At 50.1% G+C, this 14375-nt stretch overlaps 1 protein-coding gene across 2 annotated transcripts; it reads left to right on the forward strand.

Annotated features, from left to right (window-relative positions):
* Window positions 1-6025: 6025 nt before the first annotated feature.
* On the forward strand, window positions 6026-8373 carry LOC125415616 (glutathione S-transferase P). Of its 2 annotated transcripts, none has more exons than XM_048457959.3 (7): window positions 6026-6133; window positions 6244-6279; window positions 6661-6767; window positions 6879-6966; window positions 7625-7740; window positions 7832-7939; window positions 8100-8373. In XM_048457959.3, coding segments are annotated over exons 1-7 (645 nt in total). In that variant the 5' UTR covers window positions 6026-6132; the 3' UTR covers window positions 8289-8373. The 2 variants fall into 2 exon arrangements, with proteins under 2 accessions (XP_048313916.3, XP_048313917.3); XM_048457960.3 differs by having other exon boundaries at window positions 6027-6133; window positions 7625-7725.
* The last annotated feature ends 6002 nt before the right edge of the window (window positions 8374-14375 follow it).

The raw sequence follows: 14375 nt of genomic DNA on the forward strand, positions 1-14375 counted from the left end.
GGCTAGGTTCCCAAGTTGATGGGCCTTCTTCAGCCCCCATGTCCTGCTGGCACATCTCTGGCTGGTGGTCTGAGCATGCTCCATATCCTGCTCATTCTCCATCTGCTCTGTTTGGTCTAGCAGTGTTCCCATGACTCTCAGGCCCTCTCTCTGTGCCAGCCCCACATCTGCCCTCCTCAGCCCCTGTCTGCTCCCCTCAGCCTCCCATTCACTCTCATCAACCCTTGCCTGCTCCCCTCAGCCCCCATCCGCTCTTCTCAGCCCCTGTCTGCTCCCCTCAGCCCCTCATCCGCTCTCCTCAGCCCCTGTCTGCTCCCCTCAGTCCCTTTCATTGATGTTCAGAGGCTCTTTCTCATCTTGCTTTGTCTGTCTGCCCTCCCTACTCTTTTACTCCAAGATTCTGGAAAAGCATGCCACCTGCTTCGCCCTCCCCCACCTGGAGCCCCAGGACACCTCTGTATCAGCCTCTGTCTCCCCACCTCCTGTGCAAACCTCTTCAGTAACCTTCAAGTTCTTCTCAAGGAACAAGGGTGGAGGTGCCACCAACCCCTTCCCCCTTGCCACACCCGAGCCACTCACCACGCAGCTGCCTACGCCTCACTTCCAGAATGAGGTCAGCTGTGGCCTGATGGCCTGCTGCAGGCCCCTCATGATTTATTCACCTGCCCTCTGTACCAGCCTTTGTCCTAGGGAACCAGATCCCATGCCATATCTGCCATCTGAGCTGGTGACTCTATCATCCATTCACTGACTCGCTTGCAAGCATCAAGGCCAGGGGAGGGGGAAAGAGAAAGGCTGGACCTTTAGGTCACTCAGTAGAGTGATTGTCTAGCATGTAGAAAGACCCTGGCCTCAATTCCAAGTACCGAATAAAACAGGCATAGTGCTGTACACCTGTAAAACACCCAGGAATGGAGGTGGAAGAATCCAAAGTTCAAGGTCATCCTTGGCTACGTAGTGAGTTCTAGACCAGGCTGGGTGACATGAAACCACCCTGGTATCTAGTTCCACACTGGGACCACATAACAGACCCCACCTGCCCTAAGAACTCCCGATTTGGGTGACTTTAACTCAGACAAGGGCCCCCAAGCAGTCTATTCATGATTGGGAACATCCACCTAGGCAGGGAAGAGGAACACTTGGATCTAGGCTGTGTCCGCTGGTGTCAATCTAGTCCTGGTTGAGGCTAACAGTCATCAACAGTGACCCGGCAGTGTCTGGGTGCTTACATAGCATTGGGCAGAGCCCTCAGGAGGCAGGCAAGAACATCAGTGCCCTCTGTAGAAGGTATGGGCAGCAACAGATGGGGGCATCAGAGGGTGGTGTTGGTTGAGGATCAGCTCTGAACCCTCTGATCCTGGGAGCAGCCAGCCAGCCTCACTTCTGGAACTTTTGAGTTGATAGGACCAACACCTTCAGCAGTGTAGGACTACAGTTGATGGGAAATACAAGGAGAGTCCCAAAGACTGTCAGAGAGAGGCCTTGCGTGCTTGGAGACAAGATGTCTGGGAGTAGGTGGCCTCCGCAAAGAGGGAACTCTGAACACAGCTTAGAGGAAGTTCTGAGACTGAGACAGGCCAAGCCTGAGAGGTGTGTGGACTCTGGCCAGGCGGTCAAGGTTGGGAAGGGCTTGTTATTGTTCACAGTGGCTCAGCAAGTGGTTCTTCAGTCCTTCTGAGCTAGGCAGGGCCACCCTTGAAAACATCTCCCTGTTCTGCAAGAGGGGCTGTCAGGGCTGGGTCCCCGGGGGAGGGTTTTGCCTCCTGCCCCTCTTTTCATTGTTTAATTTCATTGATTAAAAACCCAGGGCCTCACACACCCCAGGCAAAGACTCTACCAACAAGCTCTGTGTCTGGCCGTTTCTCTTCCCTATCCCCCTCCTTTTTCTTTCTCCTTTCCTTTTGTCAAGCACCTGGGATTGTAGGCACACACCACTCAGTAATTTATCTGGGTAGCTCTGGCTGTCCCGAACTCACTCTGTAGACCAGGTTGGCCTTCAACTCAAAGAGACCTGCCTGCCTCTACCTCCTAAGTGCTGGGATTAAAGATGTGCACCACCACTGCCTGGCTTTATGTTATGTGGCTTCTTTCTTTCTTTCTTTTTTTGAAGCTAACTCTCACCTAGCCCAGGCGCCCTTGTATTCTCTATGGAGTGGAGGATGACCTTGAACATCTGAACCTTCCACCTCCACCTGCAGAATGCTAGGGTTACAGGCAGGAGCCATCATGCCTGGTTTATATGATGCTGGGGATTGAGTTCAGGCTAGCTTTATGCATGGCAAACACTTTACCAAGTGATCTGCATCTCCAGCCCTATACAATGGAGTCATTTTCAGTCACAGTTAGAGTGTATTGAAGCATACCCAAACATGTATAGATTGTGGGAAAATACTATGCTAAATGAAAGGTGCCAGAAAGACAAAAGATGAATACTATCTGGGTCCTTGCATATGACACATCAGAAAGGGGAACCGCTGGTACCCTGGTGATGTGGAGTCATTGCTAATGGGGACTTTTTTTTTTTTTGGCTCAATGACAATGTTCTGGACTTGGACAGTGGTGACAATTACTCAATGCTAAATATAGTAAAACCCCCAGAACATTCAGTATGTACAGGTGAATTTTACATAAACCAAAGCTGTATATGTCTTTAAATTGCCCTAGGAACAGGTGTGGATGGACACACGGTCTGGAGGTTGGGGATGGACAGAGAGAGCTTGGCCCATTGACATGTCAAGGATATGCTTCTGGGACCCACAAGAGGAGGCCCTGGGGTGATGCCAGAGCCGGATCAAAGTCTGGGCTTGTAGAACCAAAAGACTGTGATTTCAGGCAATCGCATGGAACTCGATAAGGCAATGGTTCTCAACCTTCCTAATGCTAAGACCCTTTAATATAGTTCCTCATGCTGTGGTGATCCCCACCATAAAATTATTTTTATTGCAATTTCATAATTTTGCTAGTTATAAATCATTATGCAATGTAAATAGCATACCCACAGGTTGAGAACCACTATTCTAACAGTACTCCATAGTCTAATAACCAAATCTTTAATACATTGACCTTTGGGGTCACCTATTTAAACTATAGCACCTGCTTCCCAAAGTCTGCAATGCTTCTACCTAATGAAGGAAGGAATGTCTGGCAGACACCATATCCCATCTGCATAATGGCTACAAGCCTCCCTCCCTCCCTTCTTCCTTAACTTCTTCCCAGGGTTGCATGGGAGATGAAATGAGATTGTCTAGGAAAGCTCTTTGTAAGCGGCTCGTGCAGGGCAGATGTTCCTCCAGCTGTGAGCCAGGGATGAGAGCCCAGCTCTGGCACCACCTCCCGCACTTGCTCCCAGCCCCACATAGCTGAGGGCTCATGGGAGAGGAAGTGCTTCTTAAGCAAAAGCCTTGGCTGTTGGGGTTCTTCCGATTGGGGTAAATTTGGTTCTTCCAAGTGCTGGGTGGATGGTTCTGCACCTCCGCTTTCCTTGTGGCTCTGACCTGCTGAGAGTCTCCCTTGAGGGACACAGCAGGAGTGGTAGTGGGGGGGGGGCTGGCTAGAGTCCTGGGTATGTCATAGGCTGGAACTTCCCTGTGTGGTCCATCCTGTTCATCTCTGCCCCCAAATCTGGCCTGCATGGAAAGGACATAGGACCCACAGACTCAGGAAGTGGTTTGGAGACTCCATGCTAGAGGCACAGGATGTTCTCCTTCAGCCTTGCTGAGTTTTGTAGGAAAACCAGCCAGAGCTACATAGTGAGATCCTCAGAATAAATAGATGAAAACTTATCTCAAAAACTATAAAAAGCAATAAGTCATGGGAGAAACTTGGGCTTCCAGTTCCACTGACCAGCATCTGCCACAGGCAGAAACTGAAGAGTAGGGAGGTAGTGAGAACTGAAAGGGGCAGCGAAGGCATCCAGAGGGGAACCAGCACAAGGAACACATGGCAGAAAGGAACAAAGTTGAGTTTGTCTGCACACTCCTTCGGGCTGATGAGGTTTGAGCTAAAGGAATTAGTTTCCCAGGCTTGGGAGATAAGATAGCTCAGTCTGCCAGCTGCTTGCCTTGCAAACACAAGGACCTGACTTGAACCCCCAGGACCCACATAAACCAACAAAAGACAGAACATGTGATGGAGAAAGGGTCCTTGGGGCTCACTGGCCAACTAGGCTACCCTGCTCCAGGCAATGAGACCTGCTCTCCTGTTCAGAAAAGCTGATGGCAGGAAGGACACTCAAGGTTGTCCTCCGAACTGCATACACACTCCATATACAATAAACCATATGTGCACCACACGTAACATGCACCACACACACATATACACATGCCACACACACATACACACACACATATACACACATATGTACACCATACACATATGCACACACATCACACACACATACACAAATGCTTACAACACAAATACACACCCCACACCTGCACATGTACATGTGCACATACATGCAAACATGCACACACATTTGTTTCACTCAAATTTGTTTCTCACCTTTAAGCAGAACGGGAGGAAGGGAGGGAGGGAGAAATCCTTACCACCGTTCGCTGTTCTCAGTTGCCCCAGTTTTGCAGTAATTTTGTTTATTTTTTACTTCATTGCTGTGTTGCGAGTGCACAGCATGCTGCACTGGCTGTGAGGATCAGAGGACCGGCTCCCGGGAGTCTGCTCTCTTCTCACTGTGGCTTCCCGGAGTTGAACTTAGTGTCAGGCCGGGTGGCATGTCCCTGAGTTTTCACACTGACTTTGATTTATTATCTTTTAAAAGATTTTTAAATTTTATTTTTACGTGTGTGTGTGTGTGTGTGTGTGTGTGTGTGTGTGTGTGTGTGTGCAGGTGCCTTCAGAAGTCAGAGGCTTTAGACCCCATGAAGCTGGAGCTATCAGTGTTTGTGGTCTGCCCGGCATGGGTGCTGGGATCTGAATCCAGGTCCTCTGCAAGAGTAGCATGTGCTCTTCGCTGTTGAACCAGCTCTTCCGCCCCTAATTTTATTTTTTGAGACAGGGTCTCTCTACGCAGCCCAGGCTGGTCTCACTTGATCTTCCTTCTTGGATCTCACAAGGGCAGGGTCCAGGTGTGCACCACCATGGCCAGCCTCAAAGATATGTTTTATGTTAGAGAAGCTTATTTGGAAGTAACACATTCTGCTTTTCTTCAACAAGGTACCAAAAAGAAAAAATAATGGACTTAAAAAGTGAGGTTCCCAGGGACTGCCCAGACCAAGGCGGTTTACGTCCTGTTTCCCGGCTGTGTGACCTTGAGAAGGTCACTTCAGCTATGTTTCAGTTTCTGTCTCTAGAAAGCAGAAGGAGCTAGTCTTGAGGATGCGATCCCTGTACGTCTTCTTTCTGTTGCAGTGTCACCAAGACAGGAGGGGATAGTGGATTTGTTAACATTTCCTTATTCTTTTCTTTTCTTGAGAAGACAGAGTCTCACTATATAGCTCTGTCTGGCTTGGCACTCTAGGTGTAGACCAAGCTGGCTTTGAACTCACAGAGAGCTGCGGGCCTCTGCACCCTTAGTGCTGGGATTAAATGAGTGAGCCACTATGCTGAGTACCATTGCTACATTGCCTTATTTTTTCTTCTTTCTTTCTTTCTTTCTTTCTTTCTTTCTTTCTTTCTTTCTTTCTTTTGTTTTGTTTTCTAAGACAAGGTTTCTGTAGCTTTGGAGCCTATCCTGAAACTAGCTCTTGTAGACTAGGCTGGCCTCAAACTCACAGAGATTCTCTTGCCCCCTAACTCTGGGATTAAAGGCGTGCCTACCACCGCCCAGCTACATAGCCTTATTCTTACAGCAAGCATTTATTGAGCAGTTACTATATATATGCTGTTGACTGGAGACCTTCATGCGTGCAAGGCATTGTCCAAGCTCCTGAGTACACGAAGAACCGTGCGTTTTGGGCGTGTTAAGGTGTGAGGCTAGCACGCTTGCCTCTTGCAAAGCCCCAGTACAGTCCCTGCCCCACCTCACCTAACCTTTGCCTAGAGCCTAGTGTACTGAAATCAGAGACTTGGTGTATTCCTAGGACGGTCTCAGGAGGCGGAGCCTCGCTGTAAATATAAAGCCCCAGGTCACTTCCTGTCTTGCTGCTGAGCTTGCACCTCACCTCATCACCCATAAGTAAGTAGGAGCTGGGCAGTGAGGGCGGCGCCTGGGCACAGCTGGCACCCCACCCTCAACCCCCATGAGGTCTTCCTTCATCGTGTTTTCTGTCTGTTTATCTCTCCTAGTGCCGCCTTACACCATCGTCTATTTCCCCTCCCGAGGTGTGGCCTCCGCGCTTTCCAGATGAAGGGCTCAAGCCGTAGTCCTTGGGGTCGCTCCTGTGGCTCAGGACTGTCGAGCCTGGGGGCGTGGCCAAAGCCATGTTGGGGCGGGACTACAAGCTGTGGTTGGTGGGGCCAGGACTGCCCTGGCAGCGTCCTCAGGCAGCCACATTTTGGCACGTTTCCTTTCCTGGGACGTTGGGGGTGAAGTTGGGTCCCCGCTCTTCATGATACTATTAGGGCTTGGCTTCTACTACATTTCTCCCCTCCCAACGATGCTCCAAAGCTAGCGTTTCAGTTCGGTTCCCGTGTCTGCTTCCCACTCTTGCAAACTTCCGTCCCTTCACTGTTCCTCAGTTCCTGTCCTGTACCCCAACATAGGGCGCTGCGAGGTTATGCGCATGTTGCTAGCCGACCAGGGTCAGAGCTGGATGGAGGAAGTGGTGACTATGGATGCCTGGGGGCAGGGGACACTCAAGGCTTCCTGTGTGAGTGCCTACCCTTCAGAGGGGATGGGGTTGGGGCGCAGCCTTAGGGTACTGTGACTATGGTTGGGGGCAGCCAGGGTCAGCACCCCTTACAGAGCTGTCTTCTCCCAGCTGTTTGGCCAGCTCCCCAAGTTCCAGGATGGAGACCTCACCCTGTACCAATCGAATGCCATCCTGCGGCACCTGGGCCGCACCTTCGGTGAGTCCTGAGGTGCAGCATCTGTCAAATGTCCTGGGACTTTGAGCTGCCTCACCTGCAACAACCAATGTCTCACATGGATAGAAGGCAAGGGTTGCCCTAGAGGAAGGTTGCAGGCCCAGGTTCCAGAAGGTGCCTAGGTGTGTTCCTGGGCTGTCTGCACAGCCAGGGGCTGTGAGTTTCCGCTAAACTTGTATCATTTTTCCTAGATGACATCTCATAAGAGGCGGGCCACCAGTTTCTATGTATGACGATGCAGTGGGGCTAGAGACTTCTTAGTAGGCCTTTCTGTTCATTTCTTCCTAACCTGGCCATACCCGAGTCAGGGAAACCCACGACCACAGTGAGGAGGCCTTGGCCTGATTGAAGAATGGCAGGAAGGGGCAACTATTATCTGTCTCTTAAACGGACAAGACAGATCATTACACAGAGTCTTTGTCTTCCCTTGGTGTGACATATCCAGTGACAGGTGCGGCCCAGAAAACAGGCCTGGGTTTCAGTTGCGGCCCTGGGGGCTGGTTGACTCTTTCCTTGTGAAGGTGGTGTGGCTGACATAGGCAGGGAAGATCTCCAAAGCAAAGCTACAGAGTAGGGTCCTGACGACCCAGGCTGAGGTCTGAGTACAGAACCTGAGCCTGCTGCCTGCCTCCTGACCCAGGGCTCTACGGCAAAGACCAGCAAGAGGCAGCACTGGTGGACATGGTCAATGACGGACTGGAAGACCTCATCAGGCACATTGGCCAGGTTCTCCGTAACTATGTATGTAGGCTACAGGTTAGTGCCCAGTAGGGTGGTCAGGAAAGGGAGATCACCTTAGGCAGTCTGGCTGCACATCCCCAGCTGGGGCCATCATTTCTGTCCACAGGAGGAGGGCAAAGCCCAGTATCTGAAGGAACTTCCGGGACACCTGAAACCATTTGAAACTCTGCTGGCCCAGAACAAAGGTGGCCAGTCCTTCATTGTGGGTGACCAGGTGAGCACTGGGTCAGGCCTTCCCTGCTCTATCCCTTTCTCCAAACTGAGGCCAAGTTGCCTGATAGAGAGGTGGAGGCAGGAAGCGTCCAGCGTTTGGCTTCAAGGAGCTTCTCCCGCTGGCCCCAACTCAAGCCCTATCGCACACCCTCATCCCATAGATTTCCTTTGCGGACTACCGACTGCTAGACTTGCTGCTGAACCATGAGCTCCTATTCCCTGGCTACTTGAATGACTTCCCCCTGCTCTCGGCTTATGTGGCACGCCTCAGAGCCCGACCCAAACTCAAAGCCTTCCTGGACTCCCCTGAGCATGTGAACCGCCCCATTTCTGCTCGGCTAAAGATATGAGCCCACCTGTCTCCCCCAACCCCTACCCATGGATCAATAAAAACACCAACCCCTATCCATGGATCAATAAAAACAATGGCAGAAACCAGTGGTGGTGATACATAGCACCCTTTCATCCCAGCACTCAGGAAACACAGGCAGGAAGATCTCTGAGTTCAAGGCCAGTTTGGTCTACAGAGTGAGTTAAAGGACTTTCAGGCTACACAGAGAAACCCTGTCTCAAAAAACTTAGAAAAAGAAAGAGAAGGCTGGAGAGATGACTCAGAGGTTAAGAGCACTAACTGCTCTTCCAGTGGTCCTGAGTTCAGTTCCCAGCAACCACATGGTGGCTCACAGCCATCTATAATGAGATCTGCCACCCTCTTCTGGCATGTAAGCATACATGGAAGGAATGTTGTATACATAATAAATAAATAAATCTTAAAAAGAAGAAAAAAAGAAAGAGAAAAACAATAGTAGGAAACTGTACTGTGGGCCTTAGGGGTAGGTGTGAGGGTACTGGCGACCTTCAGCAGGGTTGATACTTAGGCCACCCTTGAACAATATCAGGCCCTGAGCAGCCAGGGAAGAAGGCCTTTTGGGGCTCTAAGCCCTCAGGTCCCACTGGAGGGCTCCCTGCTGGGAGGTGGTTAACCTTCAAGCCCAGAGCTGATAAAAAGACAGTTAGCGATAGCCTAAGGGTATCAGCTAGTTGCTGTCCCACCTGTGAACTGTTCTAGCAGATTCTTACCCTCAGGAGTGACACACAGACTTGGGTATATCACACGTGCAGTCGGAGGACTGTTGGATGTTCCTGTACCGTGTACAGGCAATGATCAGGTCTCCAGTGCAAGGGTCCCAGCTGATTTGAAATTGGGGACATTTGGAGACTAGTGACTGGATCTTTGCTCTGTCTGGGAGGTGAGGCAGACTTTTGCACACAGGTGGAAAACGCTGGCCAGCTGCTGCTTGGGATGGAGCAGAAAGGGTAGATTCAAGGGGACTGGCCTCATTCCACAAAAAGGTTTGTCCTTTCCGGGATTGAGAGGGCTGGGAAACAAGAGGGCTTGGGGCTCAGCCTGAGGATGAGGTCTCCAACCTGAGATCAGGGATCAGCTCAGGGAGTAGGTTTAACCCCGGGGCCAGGGCTCACAGTGAAAGAGCAGGTCTTAGGACTGGAATCAGGATTCAGATCAGGGATCAGGACTTAGTCCAGGGATTAGTGTTCAGACCTGGGATCAGGGCTTAGCTCAGAAATGAGGGTTCAGTCCTGGGATCAGAGCTTAGCCCTTGTCTTGCACTCCTCAGCTACATCATGAAGGCAGGACATCTATGGGAATTTTCCACCATCTCTCTCAGGGTTACTTCCACAGCCACTTGTCCTGAGGACTCTCTACCCTGAGGGCACCCCGGCTAGACCCAGCACTCTCCTGCAGCTCTAATCTGTGCGTGGACCCTTGGAAATGTAGCTACCCCTCTCTGAATGTTTTCTCTCTCACACTGAGGCCAGAGCTGGAATTTGCACCCAGGCAGGTGGTCACTACGCCTGCATTCCTTTCCCAACAGCCCCAGAAACTACTTTTGCAAATGTTCTCTGGACAAGTGCAGCGGCTATTTAAAACATTCATGGTAGTTACATTTTAAATACGCAGGCTGAAGTCAAGCGGTAGAAATTTTGGGTCACGTCCAAACCCCGGCAGCCTGGGTGTTTGCATCTGGGCTTGGAAGGCTGCACTTCGGATCTATAAAACTGGGGGACAAAGTTGGGGCGAGCTCCAGCCACAAGTCTCTTCTCATGCTACCCATGGACATTCCAGTCCCCCAAACTGCCTAGTGCTTCTCTGTTTGGCAACAAACACCTCCCTATCGGCTTTGGACAGAGGCCAGAGGGAGGAGCTCCACTTTGTGCGTCTGCACAGTTATTTTCTGCTACAAGGCAGAAATGTGGCCCTGGATCCATGGCGCAAGCTTTGTTGCTTCCATTCGACTTATTTCTGTCCTGGTCCTGGTTCTTCTCAGCAGGAGAGAAAATGACAAGAAGACGTTTGCTCCTGGGATTGCGTTGATCTTAAAAGTATGGTGACCACCTGATGTAGTGGCCTCTCCCAGGTTCAGGTCCAAGAGTCCGAGGCCTTCCCACAGATCTGCCTAAGCTGTTTTTGTGGAAAGTTACCATTTTGCAAGTTTGAAGCAATGCTTTTTCCTGCTGTTCCAAAAATAGGGCGAGCACGACCTTTGTCTCATAAACTTGGCCACGGGAAGAGTTGCACACACATTTGGGATGGCTGCCCAGTTCTAACCTGGCAACCTCCCGGCAGCTCTTCTCTCTGCTGCACGTGAGTCCCCAGTATCTCCTCCTGTGCTGGGCCTTGCCCTCTAGATGCAGGATTAACATGGGACCTGCGGTTAGCTAATCACAGAGCCCCAGCTCTGGCTGTCTGGCTGTAGGGATGGGTGCAGGGGTGAGCTCCCAAGGTACAGAACTGAGCCTTTCTGAGTTGTCTCTGACGGGCTACCCCACCTCCCTGGCACAGTTGGTTGGAGGCCAGGAGAACCTCCAGTGTGCCCCTTACTTCACCTTTCTCTGCATGGAGCCTCCTCTGAGGTGGGAGTTGGTTGGAGTGGGGCTTCCTTCTGGTCACTTAGACACCTCGATCCTTGCTGCTTTCCTTCTTGTCCTCCCTGTCCTCTTCCTCTTGCAGTCTTGGTTCCAGGCTTGAGATGCCAACTTTATCCCATCCTTTTCCTGGGTGGTGGTGTGAACCACAAACGCTCAAGGACTAACTAGTCATCAAACCAGTAAGCTCCAGGTTCATGGAGAGTTCTGCCTCAAAAAATAAGGTGGAAAACAACAGAATAAGTTCCCTGCATCAACCCTCTGCCTCCACACACAAACCTGTGCATACACACACACACACACACACACACACACACACACACGATAGAGATTTAGAAAAGCTTGTTCTCCGAAGAACAAATGTTTTTAGGTTTCCTTGGTCTTGATTTGTGAGGTTCTACTTAAAAACAGTAAAAGGATCATCAAGCCCAGCACAATGACATTTGCTTATGATCATAGCGGTAGGCAGGTTGATGCAGGAGGATCATGAGTTTGAGGCCAGCTTGGACTATATACAGAGTTTAAGGCCAACTCGGATTACCCGAGACCTCCAAAAAAGAAAAAGAGGGGGCTGGAGAGATGGCTCAGCCGTTAAGAGCACTGGCTGCTCTTCCAGAGGTCCTGAGTTCAATTCCCAGCAACCACATGGTGGCTCACAACCATCTGTAATGAGATCTGGCGCCCTCCTCTGGCATGTGGACATACATGGAGGCAGAATGTTGTATACATAATAAATAAATAAATCTTTAAAAAAAAAGAAAGAGAAAAGAGAAATTACATACAAGAAAACAAACAAATAAAATATTAGGGTAAGAGCCCAGTGGTGATGGAGCACACCTTTAATCCCAGCACTGGGGAGGCAGAGGCAGGCGGATCTCTGTGAGTCTGAGGCCAGCCTGGTCTACAGAGTGAGTTCCAGGATAGCCAGGGCCACAAAGAAACTCTGTCTTGAAAAATAATAATAATAATAATAATAATGTGCATACTAGCTAAGCAATGCATGCAGGAAAATGTTGAAAAGTTTCTGTACCCTGATAAGCCTCTCTGCCGACACAGCAATCCAAATCAGACTAAATCAAACTGAAAAAAGTCCAGGTATAATGGATAAAAAAGCTCCCAGATGACTTTCCAGTCCCCCAGAGAGGAGACAGGAAAGGAAGACTGGAAAACCATGTGTCTGTTTTTTTTTTGGGGGGGGGGGCAGTTTAAGTACCATCTTGAGCATCTCTGAGATATACAGGGTTTGAAGAGAGATGGGGGAGGGGGCTTGGGGTGGAGCTTCCACCCGAACATTCCTGACCCTTTGGGTATATGGATGCCTGGGGTCAGGGTGAAGCTTCCAGAAGCTTCCATGCTATAATGGCAAATACCCCAGTTTCTCAAGGAGCCAATGTGGCACAGAAGTTAAAGGCTTCCATCAGATCTCTGAGTCACCGAGTTTGTCTTCAGTCATTTGCCGCTGATGTATTGTATGCCAGGCTCTGTGTTGAGCATTTTAGATGTGTTGTCTCCACAGGCCATGGGCAGACCCGGTGCTGCTCTCTTACCTACTATATTTCTTCTCCTTCCCCTTTTCTCTCTTTTCCTCTGTCTCCGCTCGTCTTCCTTTTTTTTTTTTAGATGTAATTGTGATGCTAGTGGTGGAGCCCAGGGTCTCATGTGCGCTAGGCAAATGCTCTACTGCAGGCTGATGCACCAGTGCCAAGGCAGAGAGTGGATTTCTTGCCTTTCCACACTGGAGTCGTGGGGGCGGGAGGGGATGGTCCAGCAGGCAGTGGAGGGGCATGCGGCAGCAGATCTGAGAGATTTCCCTCAGGATGGTTTCCATTCTCACTACTAGACGGCCGGCACTAGCTGTAGGCTCACAGCTCAACTCCATTTCCACACTCAGCTGCCCCAAGTCAGCACAGATCCCCAAGGGAAGGTCTCATCGATCACCCCCCCACTCCCACCTCCCACTCCCCCCCCCTCCCGCTTCAGACCCAGTCCACCAGTCAGAAGCCTTGGGCCTCCTGTTTTTTTGGGTTGTTTTTGGACAGAGTCTCATTATGTGACCCTGACTGGTTAGAACTTACCATGTAGATCAGGCTTGCCTCAAACTAACAGAGATCCACCTGCCTCTGTTATCCTCAGTAGTGAGTTTAAAAAGCAAGCTTAGACCTCCTGCACCCTGATAAATTTACTACAAAACTGGGGGTGCCAGTGAACTCCTCGGCAGGTTCATCGATTTGCTAAAATGGCTCACAGAACTCAGACAAAATTTCACTCTCATTTATGTAGTCGCCAAAAAAGGCACGACTCAGAAAAAGCAGGATGAAGCTTTCCAAGGGGCAAGCTGTGGGAAGGACAGAGTTGCTCGCGCCCTCTCGGGGCAGAACGCAGGAAAGCCCACTGGGGAACCTAGACTTTCCTTTGTCACCTGCAGCTGCGGCCATGAGAGCCTGCGGGATGCAAGACTCAAAAGATAGAAACATGTTGGTAGCATATTAGCGTTCTTAAAAAAAAAAAAAAAAGATTTCAGCCGGGTGGTGGCGGTGCATGCCTTTAATTCCAGCACTTGGGAGGCAGAGGCAACTCTTTGTGAGTTCGAGGCCAGCCTGGTCTACAAGAGCTAGTTCCAGGATAGGCTCCAAAGTTATAGAGAAATCCTGTCTAGGAAAAAAAAAAAAAAAAAAAAGATTTCAGGAGAGCAGGTGAATCGAAGCAGCCCTGTCTCAGCCTCTGTATGCCAGCGCCCTCTGGTGGCAAACACTTTAACTCTTAGATCTGGGTTTCCAGGGGTTTACTCTTTTTATTTGTTGAGAAAGTAATTTACTCTTTGCTACTGTTGTTTCCTAACCATTCAGCTCGGAGCGGTCTCTACTGATCTGCTTCACAGGCGAGCAATGTCCCCACCCCTTTTATCTCTCTCCCAGGGAGTACAACGCTATTTTCAGTTCCTCTAGTTTGGAAATGTGATTATCGTAACCACTTTGCCCTCTTTATATAGAGTCTTGCTTCCTCTAACTGGGGAGAAAAAGTCCACCTGGACAACCAGGGCCACAAAGAGAAACCCTGTCTCAAACAAGAAACTCCAACAACTATGTAAAATTGGCCTGGGTGGTAAAACACGTTTGCAGTACCAGGACTTGGGAGGTTGAGACGGAAGGGTTATTAGTTCAAGGTCAGTCTGGGGTACATAGTGAGAATATGTGGGGGAGTGGCGGGGGTAGAACAATGTATCCAAAACAAACAACCATGCCATTGGTTAGAGTTCAGTGAGAGATTAATAACTTAGCAAGTCCAAGGCCCAGACATACTGCCCCAGCAGAAGAAGCCTGGTGGTCAGAGCCCAGCACCTGACTGGGGCAGCTCACAACCTCCTGAGCGCTAAGGCATCTGATGCTAGCCTCTAAGCCCCACTGTCAGGAAGCAGAGCAGGTGGATCTCTGTGAATCCCGCCTACACAGTGAAGCCCTACCTCAGATCTTCGTTTCTGCTGCTGTAAACCA

This window comes from Myodes glareolus, chromosome 7 (genome assembly GCF_982192425.1).
Source record: "Myodes glareolus chromosome 7, mMyoGla1.1, whole genome shotgun sequence".
Lineage (NCBI taxonomy): Eukaryota > Metazoa > Chordata > Mammalia > Rodentia > Cricetidae > Myodes > Myodes glareolus.

Coding starts and splice junctions, on each gene's coding strand:
- LOC125415616 (XM_048457959.3), top strand. Junction 6,280..6,660: donor CGTCTATTTCCCCTCCCGAG/GTGTGGCCTCCG, acceptor ACCCCAACATAG/GGCGCTGCGAGGTTATGCGC. Junction 6,967..7,624: donor GCACCTGGGCCGCACCTTCG/GTGAGTCCTGAG, acceptor CTCCTGACCCAG/GGCTCTACGGCAAAGACCAG.